The 24,747-nt window shown below is 37.5% G+C and overlaps 1 protein-coding gene across 9 annotated transcripts in view; it reads left to right on the top strand.

Moving 5' to 3' along the window:
- Positions 1-24,747, top strand: part of JMJD1C (jumonji domain containing 1C) — a 357,142-nt gene that overhangs the window by 315,461 nt on the left and 16,934 nt on the right. For 8 of the 9 annotated variants that reach the window (XM_034930652.3, XM_063607434.1, XM_063607432.1 and 5 more), the window contains 12 exons: positions 50-2,256; positions 8,191-8,392; positions 10,144-10,358; positions 11,306-11,458; positions 14,617-14,706; positions 15,524-15,651; positions 15,845-16,058; positions 17,892-18,106; positions 19,602-19,880; positions 22,665-22,833; positions 23,395-23,485; positions 24,310-24,440. In XM_034930652.3, coding sequence (XP_034786543.2) covers positions 50-2,256; positions 8,191-8,392; positions 10,144-10,358; positions 11,306-11,458; positions 14,617-14,706; positions 15,524-15,651; positions 15,845-16,058; positions 17,892-18,106; positions 19,602-19,880; positions 22,665-22,833; positions 23,395-23,485; positions 24,310-24,440 — 4,094 coding nt within the window. The remainder of the gene's footprint in view (positions 1-49; positions 2,257-8,190; positions 8,393-10,143; positions 10,359-11,305; positions 11,459-14,616; positions 14,707-15,523; positions 15,652-15,844; positions 16,059-17,891; positions 18,107-19,601; positions 19,881-22,664; positions 22,834-23,394; positions 23,486-24,309; positions 24,441-24,747) is intronic. The other variant, XM_063607433.1, reaches the window with a different exon arrangement.

Raw genomic sequence — 24,747 nt, 5'->3', positions numbered from 1 at the left:
TTTTGCAGGAAAAAGTGGTTACAGAAATATTTGTGTATTTTCTTTACAGAGAATTAGAAAGAAAAGCTTTTATGGAACCATTACGGTCTGTTGCATCCACATCAGCCAAAAATGACCTGGATCTAAATAGGTCACAGACTGGAAAAGATTGTCACTTACATAGGCATTTTGTGGATCCAGTATTAAATCAATTACAGAGGCCACCCCAGGAGACTGGAGAGAGGTTAAACAAATACAAAGAGGAACACCGTCGAATTCTTCAAGAAAGTATTGATGTTGCTCCCTTTACAACTAAAATCAAGGGAGTTGAGGGTGAGAGAGAGAATTATTCCAGAGTGGCATCATCATCTTCCAGTCCTAAAAGCCATATCATCAAACAAGATATGGATGTAGAACGCTCAGTATCAGATCTTTATAAAATGAAGCACTCAGTGCCTCAGAGTTTACCCCAAAGTAACTATTTCACTACATTGTCTAATAGTGTGGTCAATGAACCACCAAGATCATACCCATCCAAAGAAGTTTCAAATATTTACGGTGATAAACAGAGTAATGCCCTTGCAGCGGCAGCAGCTAATCCTCAAACTCTGACTTCATTTATAACATCTCTTTCAAAGCCTCCACCTTTGATTAAACACCAACCAGAAAGTGAAGGTTTAGTAGGCAAGATACCAGAACATCTTCCACATCAGATTGCATCTCACTCAGTAACAACCTTCAGAAATGATTGTAGGAGTCCTACCCATTTGACAGTTTCTTCTACAAATACACTCCGCAGTATGCCTGCATTACATAGAGCACCAGTATTTCACCCACCAATCCATCACAGCCTGGAAAGAAAGGAAGGCAGCTATAGTAGTCTTTCCCCTCCAACTTTAACTCCGGTGATGCCAGTAAATGCTGGTGGTAAAGTTCAAGAATCACAGAAGCCTCCAACTCTAATACCCGAACCAAAAGACTCCCAGGCAAATTTTAAGAGTTCTTCAGAACAGAGTTTGACGGAGATGTGGAGACCTAATAATAACCTCAGCAAAGAGAAAACTGAATGGCATGTGGAGAAAAGCAGCGGAAAGTTACAGGCTGCTATGGCATCTGTCATTGTGCGTCCATCTTCTAGTACAAAAACTGATAGTATGCCAGCAATGCAGTTAGCTTCTAAAGATCGAGTTAGTGAAAGATCTTCAGCTGGGGCACATAAAACAGATTGCCTCAAACTAGCAGAAGCCGGAGAAACTGGAAGAATCATTTTGCCAAATGTGAATTCAGACAGTGTTCACACAAAATCTGAAAAAAACTTTCAGGCTGTCTCACAGGGCAGTGTTCCCAGTTCAGTCATGTCTGCTGTAAATACGATGTGTAATACCAAAACGGATGTAATCACATCTGCTGCCGATACTACCAGTGTTTCCAGCTGGGGTGGTTCAGAAGTAATTTCCTCTTTATCAAATACCATTTTGGCCTCTACATCATCAGAATGTGTATCTTCAAAAAGTGTCAGTCAGCCAGTGGCTCAAAAACAAGAATGCAAGGTCAGCACCACAGCACCAGTTACATTGGCCAGTAGTAAGACAGGAAGTGTTGTTCAACCCAGTTCTGGGTTCTCAGGCACAACTGATTTTATCCATTTAAAAAAGCACAAGGCAGCATTGGCTGCAGCTCAGTATAAAAGTAGTAATGCCAGTGAGACTGAACCTAATGCTATAAAAAATCAGACACTTTCAGCCTCCCTTCCTCTGGATAGCACTGTAATCTGTAGTACAATTAACAAAGCAAACTCTGTAGGAAATGGGCAAGCTTCCCAGACAAGTCAACCAAACTACCATACTAAACTGAAAAAGGCCTGGCTCACCAGACACTCAGAAGAAGATAAAAATACTAATAAAATGGAAAATTCAGGGAATTCTGTATCAGAAATTATTAAGCCATGTTCTGTCAACTTAATAGCCTCTACATCTAGTGATATACAAAATAGTGTAGATAGTAAGATCATAGTTGATAAATATGTAAAAGATGATAAAGTCAACAGGAGAAAAGCCAAAAGAACTTATGAATCTGGCTCTGAAAGTGGAGACTCAGATGAAAGTGAAAGCAAGTCAGAGCAAAGGACTAAAAGACAACCTAAGCCAACTTACAAAAAGAAGCAAAATGATTTGCAAAAGAGAAAAGGTGAAATAGAAGAAGATTTGAAACCCAATGGAGTTCTCAGCAGGAGTGCCAAAGAAAGAAGTAAACTGAAGTTGCAAAGCAGCAGTAATAGTAAGTCAGTTACTTTGTTTTATCTCAGGTAAAATGGGCTGAATGTTTTAGCTATACTAGTGTGCTGCTTTAAAGATCAGTGAACTTAAAGGCATCCTTTGTCTTCATTTGCGTGCCTTAGCTTTATGTATATGCTCATTGATCTCATTTCTACATTTCACAAGTAAGTACCCTTTAAGAGGAAATGAGAGAACACTTATTCCTCCATTTTTAAAAGACTTGTAGAAATATATATTTTACCTGACAGTCATTGTAGGTAATTTGCATAATTTAACGTGGAATTTAGTAGTTACTCGTAATTTTGGCCATTTCTAAGAATTGTCAAAATGCAGTTATGGCTGTCACACCAAAAGTGGATTTGTAATATCAGCTAAGATATTTACCTCTAACAAGATGTAGTCAGGAAAGAAATTCTGCTCACATACACATATTTTGAGGCAAATTTCTAGAAGACAGTTACAGTTGTCCCTGGGTATACCTGTGGGGGATTGGTTCCAGGACGCCCCCACGGATACCAGAATTCACAGATGTGCACATCCCTTATATAAAATAGCATAGTACAGTCATGTGCTGCATAACAACTTTTCAGTCAGTGACAGAATGCACAGCTGGGCACAGTGGCTCACTCCTGTAATCCCAGCACTTTGGGAAGCTGAGGCAGGAGGATCACTTGAGCTGGCGTGGTTGAAGCTGCAGTGAGCCATGATTGTACCACCGCACTCCAGCCTGGGCAACAGAGCAAGACCATGTCTCAAAAAATAAACAAAAAATGATGGAATGTATATATGACAGTGGTCTCATATAAGATCGTAAGACTGTGTTTTTACTATACCTCTTTCTTTGTTCAGATACGTAAATACTTTGTGTTACAATTATCTACAGTATAAAGTACAGTAAATACTGTACGGGTTTGTAAGCTAGGTTTGTGTAAGTACATGCTATGAAGTTCCTACAGTGAGGAAATTGCCTAATAGTGTATGACTATATTTGCATGTAACCTACACACATCCTCCCATATACTTTAAATCATTTCTAGATTCCTTATAATGCCCAACACAATGCTTACACATCACTTCATTTATGCAGGATTGAACATAGTACTCTGCACATGGCAAATTAAAGTTTTGTTTTTTTGGAACTTTGTAGAATATTTTTTCCCCCGAGTATTTTTGATCCATGGTAGGTTGAACCCATGGGTTTGGAACCCACGGTTATGGAGGGCCAATTTTACTTCAGAGTAATATGAATGTGGACTGTATTTCACTCTTATATCATCTGGTGACAAAATTGGAAGCTTATGGAAATTACTATCTATTTAATGCTGCTCATTCAAACAGTCCTTAACAATAGGTAAAAATTAACCTAAGGGGAGGCTTGTGGTTTTGTGTATTCATTTCGATGTTAAAGAATTGCCATATTAATAGCTTCACAACTGATTATATATCCTTTGTGGCAACAGCTGGACAAAATAAGAGATACTTAACAGTAATATTCACTATAAAGTGTTTCTATATCATTTTACTCTAGTAGTAGTTTTTCTCAGTTTGCTTATTTCTTTTTAGGTATGTTGCACAATGCAGAAAGCACTTAGTTTCACTATGTCCGTGTGTTCATCCACATACAATATATGAAATATCTGTGACAATGTGGAAACTTGAAGTACTTTCACAAGCACTTGGATGCTTGAAGGCTCCCATTTGTGCCTTTTAACTGAATGAGGTTTTCCCACATGCCTGTGTGGAAACCAGAGGCAAAGTGAAGGAGAGGAAAACAGGAGGATGGAATCATAGAAAAGGACAGTCAGAAAGTGAAAGAACAAAGGACAAACTCAACTAGAGCCAGAGACTGACAGACTGAAATGCAAGCATAGTCAGAAGACAGAGAGGGGGATTAACATCGAAGGATACCTGCCATTTACTTGAATATTGGATTATATACAGTGTTGCTTTTTCTTATATGTTCCCCTTACTCTCCCTCACTGCCCCCATGAATTCATAATAGGCTTAGTGTGAGCAATTTAATTGTTTCTCTTCTGTCTTATATGACATTTCCTTTGGTGTTGGGTGTTCAGATACTTGAGTAAAACTTAAAAAACAAAAACAAAAGATAGGTACCTTCCAGGTTTTAATGCCTAGAAAACTCTTGTGAAGTTAAATTTATGAAATTAAGTGTTAGTGAAATACGTATTCTCTTTTCATCTTGAGACGAATATACATATTCACATGTAAGAGTTCTAAGAAATGGGCCAGAATGAGTGCCTTTTTTTCCCCCAGGTTGTAATGTTTAGTCAAATCTCCCTTGCTTGGTAACTAGCATGTAGCTTTAGAGAGGCTGTTTTATGACCCATTTGTTCACCAAGTCCAAAGTAATATTAAGTCAATATTAGATGTCATCTATTAATTGTGGACAGAGTTGACTTGCTTTTGTTCTAGGCTACCTAGAAAAGTTTTTTTTTTTCTTAAATATTTTTTAGAGACAGTCTCCTTACATTGCCCAGACTGGAGTGCAGTGGATATTCACAGGTGTAACCATAGTGCACAGCAGCCTCCAACTCCTGGGCTCAGGCAATCCTCCTGCCTCAGTCTCCTGAGCACAGAAAAGTTCTTTAAGTTGGGAGTTTTCATAAGTCAGGGAACTTCTAAATATTAATGGATTATCTACTTCATGGATTAAATAATGTCCATTTTCTTTCTAATGTTTAGTAGAATTGTCATCAGTCATGGTCAATCAAAAAGAATGAGTTAGGCTTACACCTAAACTATGTAATATGATTACATACACCGTTATACATGTATAATTATATATTTTATATACACATACACATAATAGTGTGTTTCTTAGTACATTAAAGCTAGATATAATAGATTTTGTCTTATCTACTGTTTTGGAATGTCTTCCTCTCTGCTACCTTTTTGTTTCTCTTAATTAAAAGTCAGCCGCTTTTTCCCCACTAATTTTTATGTTTTATTTACTTCTATCTTACATTTTATCTAATTTTTACATTTAATTTTATGATCTGAAATTGCCACTATATTTAAATATATAAATTCTACAATACAAAACCAGTGGTTTATGATCACAGTTAATTTCTCTATCTCCAAAAAAATATTTTTTAAGGGGGTGGCATATCAGAGATTAATGTTTGGCGAGTATTTGTCTCTTACTTTCTTCCTCCCCAGTTTTCTGTTAGAGCAGCTATTTGTGGATTTGCTACTAGAGAACTAAGGTTCTTACTATAAATGAAGAAGTATCCATTGAGTTAGGTATTTTTTTGTTGACTAAGTGTCTTAATCTCAAACTTCTAGGTTTTATATATTGCCAGTAAATTATATATATATGGAATTGAAGGATGAAGTTTTATTTATTGTACAAATACTATGACAGTTAAATTCATAAAAGGAGTTAGTTGCAGTCATGTGTGGCCTTGTCTAGAAGCAAAAATTATAATATCAAAAGCTGTACGTATGAATTGGGCCTTAATGTCTTTGTACTCATTTATTCTTTTATTGAAAAAAAGCTCTAAATGCCTATTTTGTGTCACATAATTGAGATTTGCTTTGAAATGTCTGATTCTTTACTATAGTACTATCTGAGTTGTTCACAGTGGTATGGTGATCCATACTCTGAACTATTCCATTATCTGGAATTAAAGGCATATAATAAAAAAGGAAATAGACTGTATTTAGTTTATTCTAGTGTAATAAATTGAAAAGTAAATAGATGATTAGAAGCAAGTGTACCAAATAAAAATTTATCAGCAGTATAACAATTCTATCATTCATTCCAACTTGTAAAAGCTCTGAATATTTTACACAGTTCATAGGAAAAATCTCTTTTGCACAATGGAGGAAATAAACATTTTACATAAGTCTTCTGGAAATGGGTTTATACCATAACCGGGAGATGTGGTGTGTGGTTATACACATGGGTGTTTCTCTAGTGGATTAAGCCAAATGGCTCCTTACCCTAAGTTAGAGACAGAGAAGGGAAAGCATGTAATTGTAAAGAACGAGGCAGCAATTCTAGAAGTGCTTAATAATTGGACCTGATTTCAAATGGGTCACTCTATATGGTTTATTTAAACACAGTGCTTTGTAAGTTTCTGCAAGAAGTACATAGTCTCAGGAGAATAGCTGTACCTCTGATCCACACATTGGGCATGATTAGAAAACACAAGGGTAGGAAATACAGTTTTATTCTTTCAGCATGACAGAAATAGCAAACTATGTAAATCTAATATCTGACATATAGATACATTAATATGGGTGCAATAAGTACACTTACAAGTTAGAGCCAACAACTAATTGCTGATCCTAACATAGCTTGCTTTTATTTATATATATTTTTAGACAGAGTCTTACTCCATCACCCAGGCTGGAATCCAGTGGCACGATTTCACCCCACTGCAACTTCCGCCCCCTGGGCTCAAGCAGTTCTTGTGCCTCAGCCTCCCGAGTAGCTGGAATTACAGGCGCGTGCTACCGCGCCTGGCCAATTTTTGTATTTTTGGTAGAGACAGGGTTTCACCTATTGGCCAGACTGGTCTTGAACTCCTGGCCTCAAGTGATCCACCCACCTCAGCCTCCTAAAGTTCTGGGATAGGCATGAGCCACTGCACCTGGACCCCAACATAGCTTGCTTTTTTTTTTTTTTTCTTTCCTCTTTTGTTTTTTTTTTTGGACGGAGCCTTGCTCTGTCACCAGGCTGGAGTGCAGTGGCGCAATGTTGGCTCACTGCAACATCTGCTTCCCGGGTTCAAGCGATTCTCCTGCCTCAGCCTCCCGAGTAGCTGGGACTACAGGTATGCGCCACCATGCCAGGCTAATTTTTTGTATTTTAGTAGAGACGGGATTTCACCATGTTGGTCAGGCTGGTCTCGAACTCCCGACCTCAGGTGATCCGCCCGCCTCAGCCTCCCAAAGTACTGGGATTACAGGCATGAGCCACCGTGCCCAGCCAGCTTGCTTTTAAATAAATATGTTTTTAAAAATTTTAATAGACAACATTTAATTTTTGGAGTTCCTCTCGGTCCAGAAATTCTTCTTACTTTCTAGATGACGGATTTCTTGAGCCAATGTTCTTGTACTTATTAAACATAAGTCAGTAAATGTGATGGAGCAATGATGTAGAGTATGTAAATAAGTTGATTTTTTTTCCCACATATTAGACTGTATAATGCATTAGAGTTTTGTCCTTTTTACTTTTTTGATGGCTATTTTAATTCATCAATAAAGATAGCCAAGTTAATTTTTTTTTCCTTTTACTTTCTTCAAACCCTTTTATTTTTCTAAAAGATACTGCCACCATCAGTATGTTGATATCAAATACAGGGTAGTATAATAAAGGAAAGATGTTAGGAGAAATAGCTCAGCACCTCTTCTCCCAAATACAGGTTTTATAAAATTACCACTTGTCTTAATGAGCCACACTTACCTTGGAAAATCAGATTATGTATTTCAATAGAAATATGTTGAAACTAACCTGTAGTTTCTAACTATATAAACCTTTAATCTTTACGTTCTTGCTGTGGATCTTGAAAGAGCTTTCTCCTACGTAAACCAACTTTTGGTATAGAAGGACTGTTATTTTCAGTTATTGATATACACAGAATATGAATGATTCTTATGTTTGCTATTATACATACATGAATATTTAATATTTAAAGAGTTCAGTCAGCTGGGAAATTTAGTTCTGCATTTTCAGTACACTGACATAAGAGTGGTTCATTTGGTTAATAGAATTGGTTAGTAAGTAAATAGAAACGCTGCTGCACTTTTTAGTCATTAATCGATACCTAGAGCTGTTAATGTCTTTGCTTCTTTACTAAAGTCTTACCGTATCATCACAATTGTATAACTGACTTGAATTTCATCTCAAGGAGTTTAACTTTCTACAAAGCATAATCTTGCTAAAACTTTCCTACTGATTTTACAGCTGGCATTCCTCGTTCAGTATTGAAAGATTGGCGTAAAGTCAAGAAGCTGAAGCAAACTGGGGAATCCTTTTTACAGGATGACTCCTGCTGTGAGATAGGGCCTAATTTACAAAAGTGTCGAGAATGTAGACTTATTCGCAGTAAAAAAGGAGAAGAACCAGCTCACTCACCAGTATTTTGTAGATTTTACTACTTTAGACGGTAAGTGAAAATATTAGATTGGGAAAAAAGTAATTTATTGATTTGATATTGGAAATTATATAGTGTTATTCTGAGTGTCCCTTTTGGATGGGGGAGTAAGTCTTTGAGTCTCCATGTTTTGGAAACATTATAAAAGAGTTATTAAATGTTTTCGTGCTAAATTTTAACAATTTCTAACTATAAGACTAAATACATACATTATTACTCATGTTCCATATGACCTTTCTGTTCTGAGAGATTTATTCTTAATGAGAAAATGATTTTTTTCTTAACAGTTGTTAAACCTATATACTAACTTAATATGAATATTACCAAATAATATTTTAAAATTAAAAACTTAAAGGTAGACTTGCAAGAGTTCAACTAAAGAATAGCTGGATAACCCAGACCGTAAAGACTAATTAACATGTCACACTCCAGAATCAGTCATTTCTAGTTGTGAATTTCATCTCTGTCCCTTAGTTCCTGTGTGAGTTTATTAACTGTGGTAGGACAACTAAGCCTGTCTCAGCTGCAAAATGTAAATGTTAGTACCTACCTAAGAGAGGTTTAATGAAGGTTAAATGAGATAAGTATGCCAAGTCCTTAAGTGTAGTCCCATGCGCATATGAAATGCTCTATTGTTAGCTGTAATTATCTTCCTAAGAAATTGAGACACTTTACTCTGCTGAATACTCTATGCTGGTAGCCCAGTATAGACCTCCAAAAATACGTGTTGATAAGAATGGACCAGGTTCTCTTTCTTCCTCACTTTGTAGCCAACAATCCCTAAAAGAGAAGACAATTTCAGGGAATAATTATAAGAGGTAGTACCCATGGAAGTGCAGAAGAGATGAAAAAAGGAATCAAAAGGAAAGTAGGTTTGAGGCATAAGAAAATCTAGGAAAAGTCTGAAGGAAAGAAATATTCAGGCAAAGATTATAACATAAAACCAAAATAAGATGCTGGGTTATGACAAAAAGGAGAAATTTGGTTTAAAAAGAAGGAAGCTTTGGAAAGAATAATAAAGGTATGAAAAGTAGGGATAAAAGAAATGTTGCTGTTCATATGAAAAATACAGTATGACTTGTATCTTAGACATCAGCTATTTGAGAGTAAAGAGAGTGAAGTACAATATAATTGAGGAATAACCACCAGCCAGTAAGAGAATGGCAATTTTGCCTTCCGTTTACCATAAACTTCTCTGAATAGAGTAGTTATTTGGATATCAGAAGCTAAGAGCAAGTAAGCACATTAATGGGGTTCCTATAAAACTGTTAAGAATTTTCATCCTTGTTCTCTTAAATCACTTCAGTAATGTGTCAGTCTAATTAATGAAAATATATGTATAGTTGGCATTTTTAAAGTCCTCCTGGTGAAAGTCTTAAGGCCATTTCAGCTTTGGTGATTCCGATTTAGATTATGTATAAAATAACAGCATTGCTCTGGGCAACATTGGGCCCACATTTTTACTCTTGTCATTCATCAAACACTTAAACAGTTTTCATTTTATTGGAGTTAAGTAAGTATAAGTGATCCTATTTCTTGAAATAACCTAAAATTAGTACTACTTATCGCCATTTGCATAACACCTATGAGTTATTTAAATTAATTCAATAATTAGTGTGTGAAGAATTAACCTGTTTTCCTGTTTTTAATGTAATTCATATTTTATAATGCAATGTAAACATAATTGTACATTTACAATTTTAAAGACTGGACTTATGTTTTAATATGTGGGTACCTAATACTTTTATGTTTTAATATTTCAGGTTGTCATTTAGTAAAAACGGAGTAGTTAGAATAGATGGTTTCTCTTCTCCTGACCAATATGATGATGAAGCTATGAGTTTGTGGACACATGAAAATTTTGAAGATGATGAACTAGATGTAGAGACTTCTAAATATATCTTGGATATAATAGGTGATAAGTTCTGTCAATTAGTAACATCTGAAAAAACAGCTTTGTCCTGGGTGAAAAAGGATGGTAAGGAAGTTAAATATAACATGAACTGCACAAATTTCATTTTAAGAATTTCTCTTTGAATTGTTTGTGAAAGAAGTCCCTAATCTTATCTAACCTTGATTTTTAATTATGATAATGATACCTTTTTACAGTATGTATTTAAGGTTACAGATACTTTCCTATAGAGGGTGAATTGAGTCAATTAACCATTTGTGAAATCACAATAGCATTTTGCTGTTTCTGCCATTACAACATTAAGTTAATGTGTTAAACCCACTTTAGAAATTGTGAAATTTCAGCATTTGGCTTATAAAGACATAATCTACCCCAATTATTTGTATTGGAATCTCAGCTTTACTCCCTAACTGTTACCTTTGGCAAATAACCTCTCTGGATATCAGGCAGGTCTGGAAAATAGGAAAGATAACTATCTCATTAATTTGTTTAGAAAGTAGTTATGTTAATTATGCTTACTTAAGTACTTAATAGTTCCTAACATAGTAGATGCTCTAAATATTAGCTTCTTTTCCTTCCCTTCCTTGAAATCACTGGTTTGCCCCTCAGGGGACACTTAGCAATGACTGGAGACATCTTTGGTTGCATAACTGAGGGAGTTAAGGATATGTTGCCAACATCTAATAGGTAGAGGCTACAGATGCCTCTGAACAGTCTGCAATGCACAGAGTAATCCCTCCCAACAAAGAATTATTCAACCTAAAATGTCAAAAGTACCAGAGTTGAGAAACCCTGCTTAGATGTACAGCATTTTTATTTTTCACTTAATGATCATTTATGGGTCTTCTAAAGAGAATTACAAATTACTTCAAGAAAGCTATTGGTCTTCAGTTAATATAGCCTTGAAAGTTCTTGGTTTGCCTTTACATTTTTATTTCTTCTGTATTTCAGCCAAAATTGCCTTGGAAAAGAGCATGTTTGCCTTTAAAATTTTTGTTTTTTCTGTATTTCAGCCAAAATTGCCTGGAAAAGAGCAGTGAGAGGAGTCCGGGAGATGTGTGATGCATGTGAAGCAACATTGTTTAACATTCACTGGGTCTGCCAAAAATGTGGATTTGTGGTCTGCTTAGATTGTTACAAGGCAAAGGAAAGGAAGAGTTCTAGAGGTTGGTGTATAAGTTTATATAAATTGAAGTTTTTTATAATTTTTCTTTAGGATCACTCTTCTAGAACATGAGATGTGTTTTTTTATTCCTACTTTCCTTATTAATGTATTAAGGATTTTTTTTTCAGTTTGTTTTTAAGAGGAGAAGTAACCACAGTTTATTAACGGCTATATTTTCTAGAATTAAATTGCATCTACACCCATCAGCCTCATGAGTATATCCATCTTCTCATTTCAGTCAGATAGTTCCTTAATGTAGCCCAAATTTAGGTTAGGCCTTGTTGCTTTAAGATTCCAGTGTGTGGGCCGGGCACTGTGGCTCATGCCTGTAATCTCAGCACTTTGGGAGGCCAAGGCTGGCTTCCAAAGATTGCTTGAACCCAGGTGTTCAAGACCAGCCTGGGCAACATGGCAAAACCCCCATCTCTACAAAAAAAAAAATACAAAAAATGAGCTGCGCGTGGTGGTGTGTTCCTGTAGTCCCAGTTACCTGGGAGGCTGAGGTGGGAGGATCACCTGAACCCAGGAGATGGAGGCTGCAGTGAACTGTGATTGCCCCATTGCACTCCAGCCTGGGTGACACAGTGATACCCTGTCTCAGAAAGGAAGTAATTAAATGAATCAAAAGTGTTTTAGAAAGATTATCCAAGGCAATTTTGGAAGTGACTACCTAAAGCTGGTATTGAATTTTTTGTTAGGAGTAGAGTTCTGATGAAATAAGAGGATTAATATTGTGGAAACATTAGAAGTACTTAGTATAGATTGTCTGTCTCAAAGTAATGAATGTCATTTTCATTTCAGGCCGCTCTTTTTTCAGAGTAGTGTATCAGGTAGATGAACCATGATTTAACCATCAGTATCTTCTACTGATAGGATTAACCAAAGTCTCTTACCCTTTCTTACCAAAGAAACCTGAGCAAATGTGGAAGCATAGCTGAACATCTACAGCTAAGTGTTTCTGGGATATGCAATAAATATGTTAATATGAGTAAAATGTGAAACCACAATACATGTATTTTGATATTTTCAATTGTTATAAAACTTGATGACATGACGTGCATTTCAAATTCCTTTTTTCCTGGTTTCATATTACTTTTGGTTTTCCTTTGCCAAATTAAAAAAGTTAATTTTAATGTACTCTGTGTTGCTGTGTTGTATGTATGTATATATGTAAGCTACCATAAATGCTTTTTTTGAATAAGATAAAGAATATTTATATTAAAAGTAAATTGTTGTATTGTTGATGATTTTCTTTCTCTTTTTCTTTTTCTTTTTTTTTTTGGATGTTGTTGTTGAGACGGAGTTTCACTCTTGTTGCCCAGGCTGGAGTGCAGTGGCGCAATCTTGGCCTCCTGGATTCAAGTAATTCTCCTGCCTCAGCCTCCCGAGTAGCTGGGATTACAGGCATGTGCCACCATGCCTAATTTTGTATTTTTAGCAGAGACACGGTTTTACCAAGTTGGCCAGGCTGGTCTCAAACTCCTGACCTCAGCCTCCCAAAATGCTGGGATTACAGGCATGAGCCACCACACCCAGCCTGCTGATTTTCATAGTAGTATTAATTTTGAAAGTATAGTCTTGTTACCGTATCATTCTTTTTTCTTTTTTTGAGACAGAGTCTCACTCTGTTGCCCAGGCTGGAGTGCAGTGGCGCAATCTCGGCTCACTGCAACCTCCATCTCCTGGGTTCACACCATTCTTCTGCCTAGTCTCTCCGAGTAGCTGGGACTACAGGCGCCTGCCACCAAGCCCAGCTAATTTTTTTGTATTTTTAGTAGAGACGGGTTTTCACCGTGGTCTCGATCTCCTGACTTCGTGATCGGCCCACCTCAGCCTCCCAAAGTGCTGGGATTACAAGCGTGAGCCACCATGCCTGGCCACCGTATCATTCTTTTAAGTGTAACTTATGCCTTGGGTTATTGTCCATACTATCTATATATCTATTTTACTGTTAAATATTATAATAAAACTCAGATTGAGTAGGTTTAATATATAGCTTCATGGAGTGGTAATCCACATAAGAGTCTAAAATATAAGCAATATATAAAATATTTGCAAGTTACCGTGTAGGTTTTGCAGAGGAAAGTCAAAGCTTTTAAAGGTAACTAGTTTTAGACTGGGTTTGAATTTTATTTAATGTATATTTTTATGAAACAATAGTTCTAGATTTTTTTTTTTTTTTTGAGATGGTGTCTTGCTCTATCACCCAGGCTGGAGTGCAATGGCGCGATCTCGGCTTGCTGCAACCTCCACCTCCTGGAGTTCAAGTGATTCTCCTGCCTCAGCCTCCCAAGTAGCTGGGACTACAGGCATGTGTCACCACACCTGGCTAAATTTTTATTTTTAGTAGAAATGGGGTTTCACCATGTTGGCCAGGCTGGTCTTGAAGTCCTGACCTCAAGTGATCCGCTGCCTTGGCCTCCCAAAATGCTGGGATTACAGGTGTTGAGCCACTGTGCCTGGTCTAGTTCTAGATTTTTTTATGCTGAGTTTATTGAACTTTGTGACACTGAAACTCTTGTAGCCACGTCGTAAGTAGCTGTCTGTGTCACTAAATTTGTAGAGAAAGTTCTTGAGATCAAGGTATCAAATGCTTTTATTCTTTATTTTATGCCCTATGCTATGCCTTAATTCTTTACAACTTCAGGGATGAAACCTTATTTGAAGTCAGCAATAGCAGTTAATAGTAACTGTATGGTACCAGCTTTTTCACATGTCTCATGTTCCTCTACATGTCTTTGAAGCATAAGAGGAAAATGAATTAACAGTCATCTCAAACTGTGTCAGTCTGATGTACTAGGATCAGGCATAAATTCTGTTTGGCACAGAAAACAGCTAAGAGATAGAAGATTAGCTACAAAGATAGAGGTCACTAATAATAATGACTGGTAATTTTTAGAAAGGCTATCATTATATCCATTTTGTGTCAGTGTTTTTATAAAATCAGGAAATGGTGGAACTGTTTTTCCTGACTTGTTTCAGAACCAAACATCTAAAGCATATCATTGACATTTTATTTCCTTATTTTTATTTTTTTCTTTTTCTCTTTGGCTGTGACTCTAGCCAATGAAACATTTTATATAATCGTTAAGTTCTTTACACTATCAATTTATAATTATGAAACCATGAGTGTGATATACAAGTTTTATTATCTTACAGATAAAGAACTATATGCTTGGATGAAGTGTGTGAAGGGACAGCCTCATGATCACAAACATTTAATGCCAACCCAAATTATACCTGGTTCTGGTAAGTATATCTTCTTCATGTAATATAACTGCTCTTGGTTGCTCCAGATTAAGGAAACACTTAAAGGAGTATCTAGAAATATAACAGGGTGGAGAGAGATTTAACTAGTTTTGAATTGTCTTGCTCAGTTATTGGAAATCCTCTATGTAATAAAGCTCAGAAGATAAGTCCAAGCCTCAGTGATGAAGAAAGTTCACCATTAGAAGTGGAAAGCTGGAGTGTAATGAAAAGGCCTATTGGATTTTTAATGAAAGCTTCTTATAATTTTTGAGCATATCTAATTTTTAATAAAGAGAGAAAAGAATAGAGAACGTAAATTTGGCTGGGCGCAGTGGCTCACGCCTGTAATCCCAGCATTTTGGGAGGCCAAGGCCGGCGGATCACGAGGTCAGGAGATCGAGACCATCCTGGCTAACACAGTGAAACCCCGTTTCTACTAAAAATACAAAAAATTAGCCGGGCGTGGTGGCAGGCGCCTGTAGTCCCAGCTACTTGGGAGGCTGAGGCAGGAGAATGGCATGAACCTGGGGGGCGGAGCTTGCAGTGAGCCCAGATGGCGCCACTGCACTCCAGCCTGGGTGACAGAGCAAGACTCCGTCTCAAAAAAAAAAACAAAAAAAAACAAAAAAAACATAAATTTGGTTGAATAATCAAAACTGTAATAGATGGAAGAGAATGGAGAAAAATGGAAGAAATTTAAAGGGCACAGGAAAACCTCCATTATTCCCAATTATAATATAAAATATTGTAAGAAAAAAATTTTACAGCATTAACAACTAGTGGTAATCTTTTTATTAACTACCATTTTATTTTGTAGTTTTGACAGATCTTCTAGATGCCATGCACACTCTTAGGGAAAAATATGGTATTAAATCCCATTGTCATTGTACTAACAGACAGAATTTACAAGTTGGAAATTTTCCTACAATGAATGGTGTATCTCAAGTGAGTAAAAATCTCTGGTTATTCAAATAAAATCTGTGGTTAAATTAGTCAACTTTGATATTTATTTGAAATTTGGTTTAGGACTTATGTATGAACTAGGTTTGCTGTGTTTCTGTGTAAATTTTTTGTATCTATACTACTAATTGAATTATTGAAGAAAGTGTTTAAAAATGTAATTGTTCTACCTTTGTAGGTTTTACAGAATGTTCTTAATCACAGTAATAAAATTTCTCTATGCATGCCTGAGTCTCAGCAGCAAAATACTCCTCCGAAGTCTGAGAAAAATGGTGGCAGCAGCCCAGAGAGTGATGTAGGCACAGATAACAAGTTAACTCCTCCAGAATCCCAGTCACCACTGCACTGGTTAGCAGATCTTGCAGAGCAAAAAGCCAGAGAGGAAAAAAAAGGTAAACATAATTGATTATCTAGGTATGTGTGAGAGGAGTATAGTATAACTAACCAACAATGTACTATTGTGCAATAAAGTACTGTTAATATTGAGGTAAACAATTTACTTTGGTCTTTTTCTTGAATTATGGGTTAGGTTCAATGTAAAACATTTTGTCTTCACTTATTAGGAACTAGCCTGTTGTTTTTTTGTTGTTTTTGTTTTTTGTTTTTGTTTTTGTTTTGTTTTTTTGAGACTATCACCCAGGCTGGAGTGCAGTGGCACAATCGTTGCTCACTGCAGCCTTGACCTCTCAGGCCCAGGCGATCCTCCCAGTTCAGCCTCCCAAATAGCTGATACTACAGACATGTACCACCATGCCTAATTTTCTTTTTAGGGGTCGGGGAGCACGGAGTTTTGCTCTTGTTGCCCAGTCTGGAGTGCAATGGCACAATCTTGGCTCACTGCAATCTCTGCCTCCCAGGTTTAAGCGATTGTCCTGCCTCAGCCTCCCCAAGTAGCTGGGACTAAAGGCATGCATCACCATGCCCAGCTAATTGTGTATATTTTTAGTAGAGACAGGGCGTCACCATGTTGACCAGGCTGGTCTCAAACTCCTGACTTCGGGTAATCCATCTGCCTAGGCTTCCCAAAGTGTTGGGATTACAGGTGTGAACCACCATGCCTGGCCAATTTTTTTTTTTTTTTTTTAGTTTTTGTAGACATGAAGTTTCGCCACGTTGCCCAGATTGTTCTTGAACTCCTGGGCTCAAGCAGTCTACCTCGTCTTCCCAGAGTGCTGGGATTACAGACGTGAGCCACCATACCCAGCCTTAGCCTTCCTTTGACTACATATCAAAGTTAGTTACAGAATTGTTTGTGGATGAGCATATTGATGTAGCCACCAGAGCACTGAAGTGTAACTTACCTATGTCTTCTTTTTTGTTTTGTTTTTTGTGTTTTTTTTTTTTTTTTTGAGACAGAGTCTCACTCTGTTGTCCAGGCTGGAGTGCAGTGGCATGATCTCGGCTCACTGCAACCTCTGACTTCCAGGTTCCAGCGATTCTTGTGCCTCAGCCTCCCAAGTAGCGGGGAGTACAGGCACGTGCCACAATGCCCAGCTGATTTTTATATTTTTAGTAGAAACAGGGTTTCAGCATGTTGGCCAGGTTGGTCTTGAACTCCTGACCTTAAGTGATCCGCCTGCCTCAGCCTCTCAAAGTGCTGGGATTACAGGTATGAGCCACCGCGCCCGGCCACTTACCTGTATTTTCTACCTGTCTTTGCTGTAGTGTTTTTCATTTGTAACAGGTGTAAACATGTCTTAAATATTGAGGAAGGCCTTTTTATATTTAGATTGTTTGAATCCATTTGGCCAGGCTGGTCTCAAACCTCACTCATCCTCAGGTTTGTGTTTAGGTGAATAAATCACAATGCTTCCTTCAGTTTTTATCTCACAGTAGAAAATGCTGGGGCCAGTTTTGTCTGTACTTTAGCACCATGCTTAATAGAATTAAAATTTGTAAGGGCTGCGCACAATGGCTCATGCCTGTAATCCCAGCAGTTTGGGAGGCCAAGGTGGGCAGATCATTTGAGGTCAGGGGTTCAAGACCAGCCTGACCAACATGATGAAACCCCGTCTCTACTAAAAATACAGAAAAATTAGCTGGGCCTGGTGGCACATGCCTGTAGTCCCAGCTACTTGGGACGCTGAGACAGGAGAACCACTTGAACCTGGGAGGCAGAGGTTGCAGTGAGCCGAGGTCATGCCACTGCACTCCAGCCTGGGCGACAGAATGAGACTCCGTCTCAAAACAAAACAAAACAAAATCTGTGAAATTTTCTATTTCAGAAAACAAAGAACTTACCCTTGAAAACCAAATTAAAGAAGAAAGAGAACAAGACAACTCTGAATCTCCAAATGGCAGAACATCACCTCTTGTGTCCCAGAATAATGAACAAGGCTCAACCTTACGGGATTTGCTGACTACAACAGCTGGAAAGCTACGTGTGGGGTCTACAGATGCTGGCATTGCCTTTGCCCCAGTATATTCAATGGGAGCCCCAGTGAGTGATGCCAGATTTTTGGTTTTAATGTGGGCCTTAAATAGAGATGATTTGGAGACTTGGTTTTTGGCTCTGAACTACCCAATATGCTGATGAAATCAAGTGTACCAAATTGCTAGGCATGTTTCTATTTGCATTATAACTCTCTTTACCTTGAAAGCTGGCATTTTCTGTCTTTTTTTCCAAGGTGAAAGGTGGAGGGGGGGCTCTTCGATTCCAGAAGATCCCTAAGATACCCCTTTAGAATTTGGAAACTATTTGTCTAGTGCAGGGAAAAACCCACATGGAAGTGAATGTTGTATGTTACTTAAAATAATTAGAAGTCAAATTTTGCTTTAATTATTTACCAGGAAAAAAGAGCAGTATAATTTCTTCTAAAACTATATGGGGGGCCGGGTGCGGCGGCTCACACCTGTAATCCCAGCACTTTGGGAGACTGAGGCAGCTGGATCATGAGGTCAGGAGTTCAAGACCAGCCTGGCCAAGATGGTGAAACCTTGTCTCTACTAAAAATACAAAAGTTAGCCAGGTGTGGTGGCACGTGTCTGTAATCCCAGCTACTTGGGAGGCTGAGGCAGAGAATTGCTTAAACCCAGGAGGCAGAGGTTGCAATGAGCCAAGATCACGCCACTACACTCCAGCCTGGGCGACAGAGCGAGACTCCATCTCAAAAAAAATAAAAGTATATGGGGGCTGGGTGTGGTGGCTTAGGCCTGTAATCCTAGCACTTTGGGAGGCTGACGTGGGCAGACCACCTGAGGTCAGGGGTTCGGGACCAGCCTGGCCAACAACATGGTGAAACCCTGTCTCTACTGAAAATACAAAAATTAGCCAGGCATGGTGCATGGTGGTGCATGCTTGTAATCTCAACTACTTGGGAGTCTGAGACAGGAAAATCACTTGAATCTGGGAGGCGGAGCTTGTAGTGAGCTGAGATCACACCACTGCACTCTAGCCTGGGCGACAGAGTGAGACTCCATCTCAAAAAAAAAAAAAAAAAATGTGTATATATATATATATATATATATATATATATATATATATATATATATATATATATATATGGAGTATTGGGGGGTCAATCATGCCTGTAATCCTAGCACTTTGGGAGGCTGAAGTGGGAGGATTGCTTGAGCCCAGGAGTTTGAAAGCAGCCTGAGCAACATAGCAAGACCCTCATCTCTATTTCTTATAAAATATTTAAAAATTTTTAAAAATGTATATGATGGATGCCACCTACTTTGTATTCTCTGTCCCAGGCCTATAACAATGTAAAAGACAGGAAGGCTGTACTTCTAAGTTTTTCAGACCTGGCAGTTCTCACACAACCAGACTTCTGGTTTGCATTTTGTCAGGAATATAGGAACTCAAATCTAAGATAAGTGCATATTGTGGAGTGTAGGGATATTGTTTTAAAAAAATAAGTCTGTGGGAGGAAAATGTATATGATTTCTCTCAAAAACAGGTTTTTTTTGTTTTGTTTTTTCCTTAATAGAGTAGCAAAAGTGGACGGACTATGCCTAACATTCTTGATGACATAATTGCTTCAGTTGTTGAAAACAAAATTCCACCAAGTAAAACCTCCAAGATAAATGTAAAACCAGAGCTTAAAGAAGAGCCTGAAGAAAGCATAATATCTGCAGTGGATGAAAATAATAAATTATACAGTGATATACCACATTCTTGGATCTGTGAGAAGCATATTTTATGGCTTAAGGATTATAAGAATAGCAGTAATTGGAAGCTTTTCAAAGAATGTTGGAAACAAGGACAGGTGTGTATTTTAGTCTGATAAAGAACACTCTTGGTGGAACTGAAGCTTATTAAATAGAATGGTTCCCTCCTTAGGAATAGAAATGGAGGGGGGAGAAATAGTGGTTAACACATTTGGGGGACAATAAGATATAAAAGTACCGAAAAGATTGTCAGAATGCTTGTTTCTCAATTCCTGTTTTTTGGCCAGATTTAATATGAATTAATAGGGAAACACTGATTATTTTATGTTACTTTTTGATCTATCAGAACAGACATGTAATAACGCCTTGAATTTACAAAATGCAGTTCCTTTCTCGTCTTTTTTAGATTGGTATTTTAGTCCAGTTAGTAGATCCATGTCTACTATTAAAATATTAATATTGGCAGCATTTTTCATGAACCTATGTAGATGTTCTTATCTGTAATATTTATACACAGAACATTTACTTACAAATTAGTTCATGAAATCTTGAATGACAAACTATATTGTTTCATTCTCCTCTAATATAAATGATTTTGTTGGACAAAAGTTTTGATAATGTTTGATATACATTTCAGATGGCAATTTACTACATTAATGCAAAAATTATGAACAAATTAAGTGTTTGTATGATAGTATTCTGTTAAATTTATTGTTTTCTGGAAAATGTTTACTTTGTTTATTCAACAGTTATTGAGCATCTAATAAGAGATTCAGTCTCTGTCATAGGCAGTAAGAATATATAAAAATGAGTAAGCTATGTAAAAATGAGTAAGAACCATTTTAGTGCAATGCTGCTTGATCTTTTTAGGTTACTAATCCCTTTCAAAATCTGATGAAAGCTGAATCTTTCACCCCAAAAAAAGAAATGCACACTTGTGCATTGCATATACACAAGATTTAGCATGTCTTTTTTGCCTTGGTCTCCTTCAAGCCCTGATGACATTACTGGGCTGAAATTTTATTTAATTTGTGTGAGCTTTTGAGGTAGAAAAGCGTCACACAAATAATTGTTTTCATAATTATGTGAAGTGTTTTAAGAACTTTGTTCAAGGTGCTATGAGAACCCAGAAAAGGAAATGTCAAAGCTAGGATACTAGTTCAAAAAGGCTAGTCTAAATTGATTCCTTAGAGGTTAAGTGAAGTTTTTTGCTAGGTGGACAAGAGGCTGGACATATACAAGAACATTAGGTGTTTTGGGAACTCTCTGAGTAGGTGTGATTATCTGCAATATACATGATGGTTCATGGGGGAGAGTGGTGTAAGGAGATGGCTAGAGGAATGATCATGAAATGCCCTTATATATCATACTAAGGAGTTTTAACATTATACTGTAGGTGATAGTTTTAACTGTGGAATCTGTATAATCAAATTGACGTTTTATAATAACTGACAGCAAGGCAGATTAGAAGTTGAGTTAGAAGAGAATAATACCATTGGCAAGGAGTCTAATCAGAAAGCTTTACAGGCCTGGTGCTGTGGCTCTTGCCTATAATCCCAACATTTTGGGAGGCCAAGGTGGGACGATTGATCACTTCAGCCCAGGAGTTGGAGACCAGCCTGGGCAACATAGTTGAGACACTGTTTCTACCAAAAAATTTTAATTAGCCAGACATGGTGGTTCACACCAGTAGTCCCAGCTACTTGGGAGGCTGAGGCAGGAAGATTGCTTTAGCCCAGTAAGTCCAGGCTGCGGTGAGCCATGATCATGCCACTGCACTTCAGCCTGGGCAACAAAGTGAAACCCTGTCTCCAAAAAAAGTAAAAAGATCATGGTGATAGTCTAAGATTTCTGCTTTGAATTATTCTGATACACTAATTAGCTTAACCCTTATCTTTTTTAAAAAATTTACTTTTAACAAGCTGCTGATTACCCTAATAGCAGCAATATTATTGGATAGATACTAGGCACTAGGAATTAATCTGTGAATTGCCAGCAAGAGTTAACTAATACCTGGACCTATTTTTAAAGTCGTATATATTATTGGCTCATTGAAAAAATGTTTAATGGAACATTCAACCATGTAGTAAACCAGAATTTAGGGTGTTTTTTCTTTTTAAAGATGTCTTTTGTAATTAAAAAAAAAATCTAGCTAGAGATTATTCTTTTGTGGTTCCTAAATTTTAATTATCTTACAAGTTTAAGAATACTAATAATCACTTAAATTTTTTGTTTGTTTGTTTCTGGAGACAGGGTTTTGCTGTGTCGCCTAGGCAAGATACAAACTCGGGCTCAAGCAATCCTCCCATCTCAGCCTTGGGAGCTGGGACTACAAGAATGCATTGCTACACCCAGCCTAGTAAATATCATTTTTCAGAAACTTTTAAGTCATAGCTTACTGTGTTCTCTATATTCCAGAATTCTGCTTCATTAGAGTACAGGAATTTGTTTAAAACCTGAGAATAATACATCAGATGTTCTTAGATATGTTTTTATATCATTTATTGTAGTTTTAGAAGCTGTAAATCTTCCATTACTGGTTTCTGCGTTATTAGAAAGCTATTAGGGAATTTGGGTGGAGAGGACATCTACCCTCCGCCACCAAGTGTAAGAAAGCTGTGAGGGAATTTGAATTTATGTAATTTCAAAGGAGACATTCACTTTCAGAGAATAACTCATTAGGCTCGAAATTTAATAGTTTCAGCTACTGAAGAGGCTGAGGTAGAAGGATTGATTGAGCCCAAAGGGTGACAGTCAGGTATGATGAGGCCACTGCTCTCCAGCCTGGGTAAGAGAGCAAGACTCTGTCTCAAACAAACAAACAAACAAAAAAGAAAGTCTATATATCTTTTTTAACTGTTATTTATTTATCTATTTATAAGCCTGCAGTGGTTTCTGGTGTGCATAAGAAAATGAACCTTAGCCTATGGAAGGCGGAATCAATTAGTCTTGATTTTGGAGACCACCAAGCTGATCTCCTGAACTGCAAAGATAGCATCATTTCAAATGCCAATGTTAAGGAATTCTGGGATGGTTTTGAAGAAGTTTCAAGTATGTTGGTTTTTATTTTACTATTTTCTCCATCATACTCCTTCAAAATGATAAATTCCAAATGTAACTTAACAGATTTTTAGTCTTTGAAACATCTGTTTTACGTTGTCTAATAAAAAGAAACAAGTAATTGGAAACAAAATACTGGGTCCTAATCCCTATCTCTAGCACTAATTTCCTTTGACCTTAAAGATGCCGTTTATACTGTTTTGCTTATGGAGAAATGTTTGGCAGTTCCATAAGCTTTTGAAAATGGAATTATTTATGTCAAACTCTTTGAAAATTAAAAGTGTAGATGTAAGATTGTGATGTTACCAAGATTTTTAAAAACAACTTTTGAGATATTACAAGTGGGTAATTTAATGAATTCTATTCATGTACAAAAGGAACAAAGGTTTTAATACTACATAAGTACATAAGTAATAAGTCAATAAGCAAGCAATCATTAAGCATGTAATGTGCAACAATCAAATAATTCATTCATTTACGTTTCTTTCCAAATGTTAATAAAGATAAAAAGGCAGAAATTACCCTTTTAGTAATTAACTGCATTCCTTATAGAACGGCAGAAAAACAAGAGTGGAGAAACAGTTGTTTTAAAATTGAAAGATTGGCCTTCAGGAGAAGACTTCAAGACTATGATGCCAGCAAGGTTTGAAACTTTTCATTTTGACTCTTGACTTTTTGAGATCGAGCTGAGACTGTCCCCAGAGATAGGATAAGTAACCGTAAATGTGACCTGTAGGCTTTTTCTTTCTCAATTAAAAATAAATAACTTGAGGCTGAGCGTCATAGTGGCTCACGCCTATAATCCCAGCACTTTGGGAGGCCAAGGCGAGGGGATCGCTGGAGTCCAAGACTTGGAGATCAGTCTGGCCAACATGACAAAACCTTGTCTCTACAAAAAAATACAAAAATTAGCCAAGCATGGTGGCAGGCATCTGTAGTCCCAGCTACTTGCGAGGCTGAGGTGAGAGGATCACTGGAGTGGAGGAAGTGGAGGCTGCAGTGAGCTGAGATTGTGCCACTGAACTCCAGCTTGGGTGACAGAGTGAGACCTTGTCTGATGGATTGATTGATAGCAAAACTGAGTTGGTAGCCTCAGCAGTGGGAAAATCTTTATGTTAGGACGGTGAAGGAAAGAATGTTCATGTTAAAGAGGCTGGGCACGGTGGCTCACGCCTGTAATACCAGCACTTTGGGAGGCTGAGGCGGGCAACAAGAGTGAAACTTTGTCTCAAAGAAAGAGAACACAGGACCCTGTTTAGGACCTCCTTTCTATTGGAGCTTTTTAATGGTTTAATGGTTAGAGAAGCAGAATTGCTATTTTAGTCAGTATCACTTGAGTCAAGGAAAATTGTTACCTGTCTTATGGAAAGGTAGTCTGCTGTTTTGAACAACTTGAAAATTATATATGTGAAAATACTTAGCAATGCAAATCTTTATTTATAAGAAGGCAATATTGTTTTTCTTCAGATACGAAGATCTTTTAAAAAGTCTGCCATTGCCAGAATATTGTAATCCAGAAGGAAAATTCAATTTGGCCTCTCATTTGCCAGGATTTTTTGTACGTCCTGATCTAGGACCCAGGTTGTGCAGTGCCTATGGTAGGTATATATTCACATTTCTCCCATGTAGGAATTATATTGGATTTTTTTAAATTTTTGCTCAGGCCGGGCATAGTGGCTCACGCCTGCAATCCCAGCACTCTTTGGGAGGCTAAGGCGGGTGAATCACGAGGTCAGGAGATTGAGACCATCCTGGTCAACGTGGTGAAACCCTGTCTCTACTAAAAAATACAAAAATTAGCCAGGCGTGGTGGCGTGCGCCTATAGTCCCAGCTACTCAGGAGGCTGAGGCAGGAGAATTGCTTGAACCCAGGAGGCGTGGAGGTTGCAGTGAGCTGAGATTGCA

Source organism: Pan paniscus, chromosome 8 (assembly GCF_029289425.2).
Source record: "Pan paniscus chromosome 8, NHGRI_mPanPan1-v2.0_pri, whole genome shotgun sequence".
NCBI lineage: Eukaryota > Metazoa > Chordata > Mammalia > Primates > Hominidae > Pan > Pan paniscus.
Note: the sequence above shows the minus strand (reverse complement) of the source record. Positions and strands in the feature narration are given on the sequence as shown.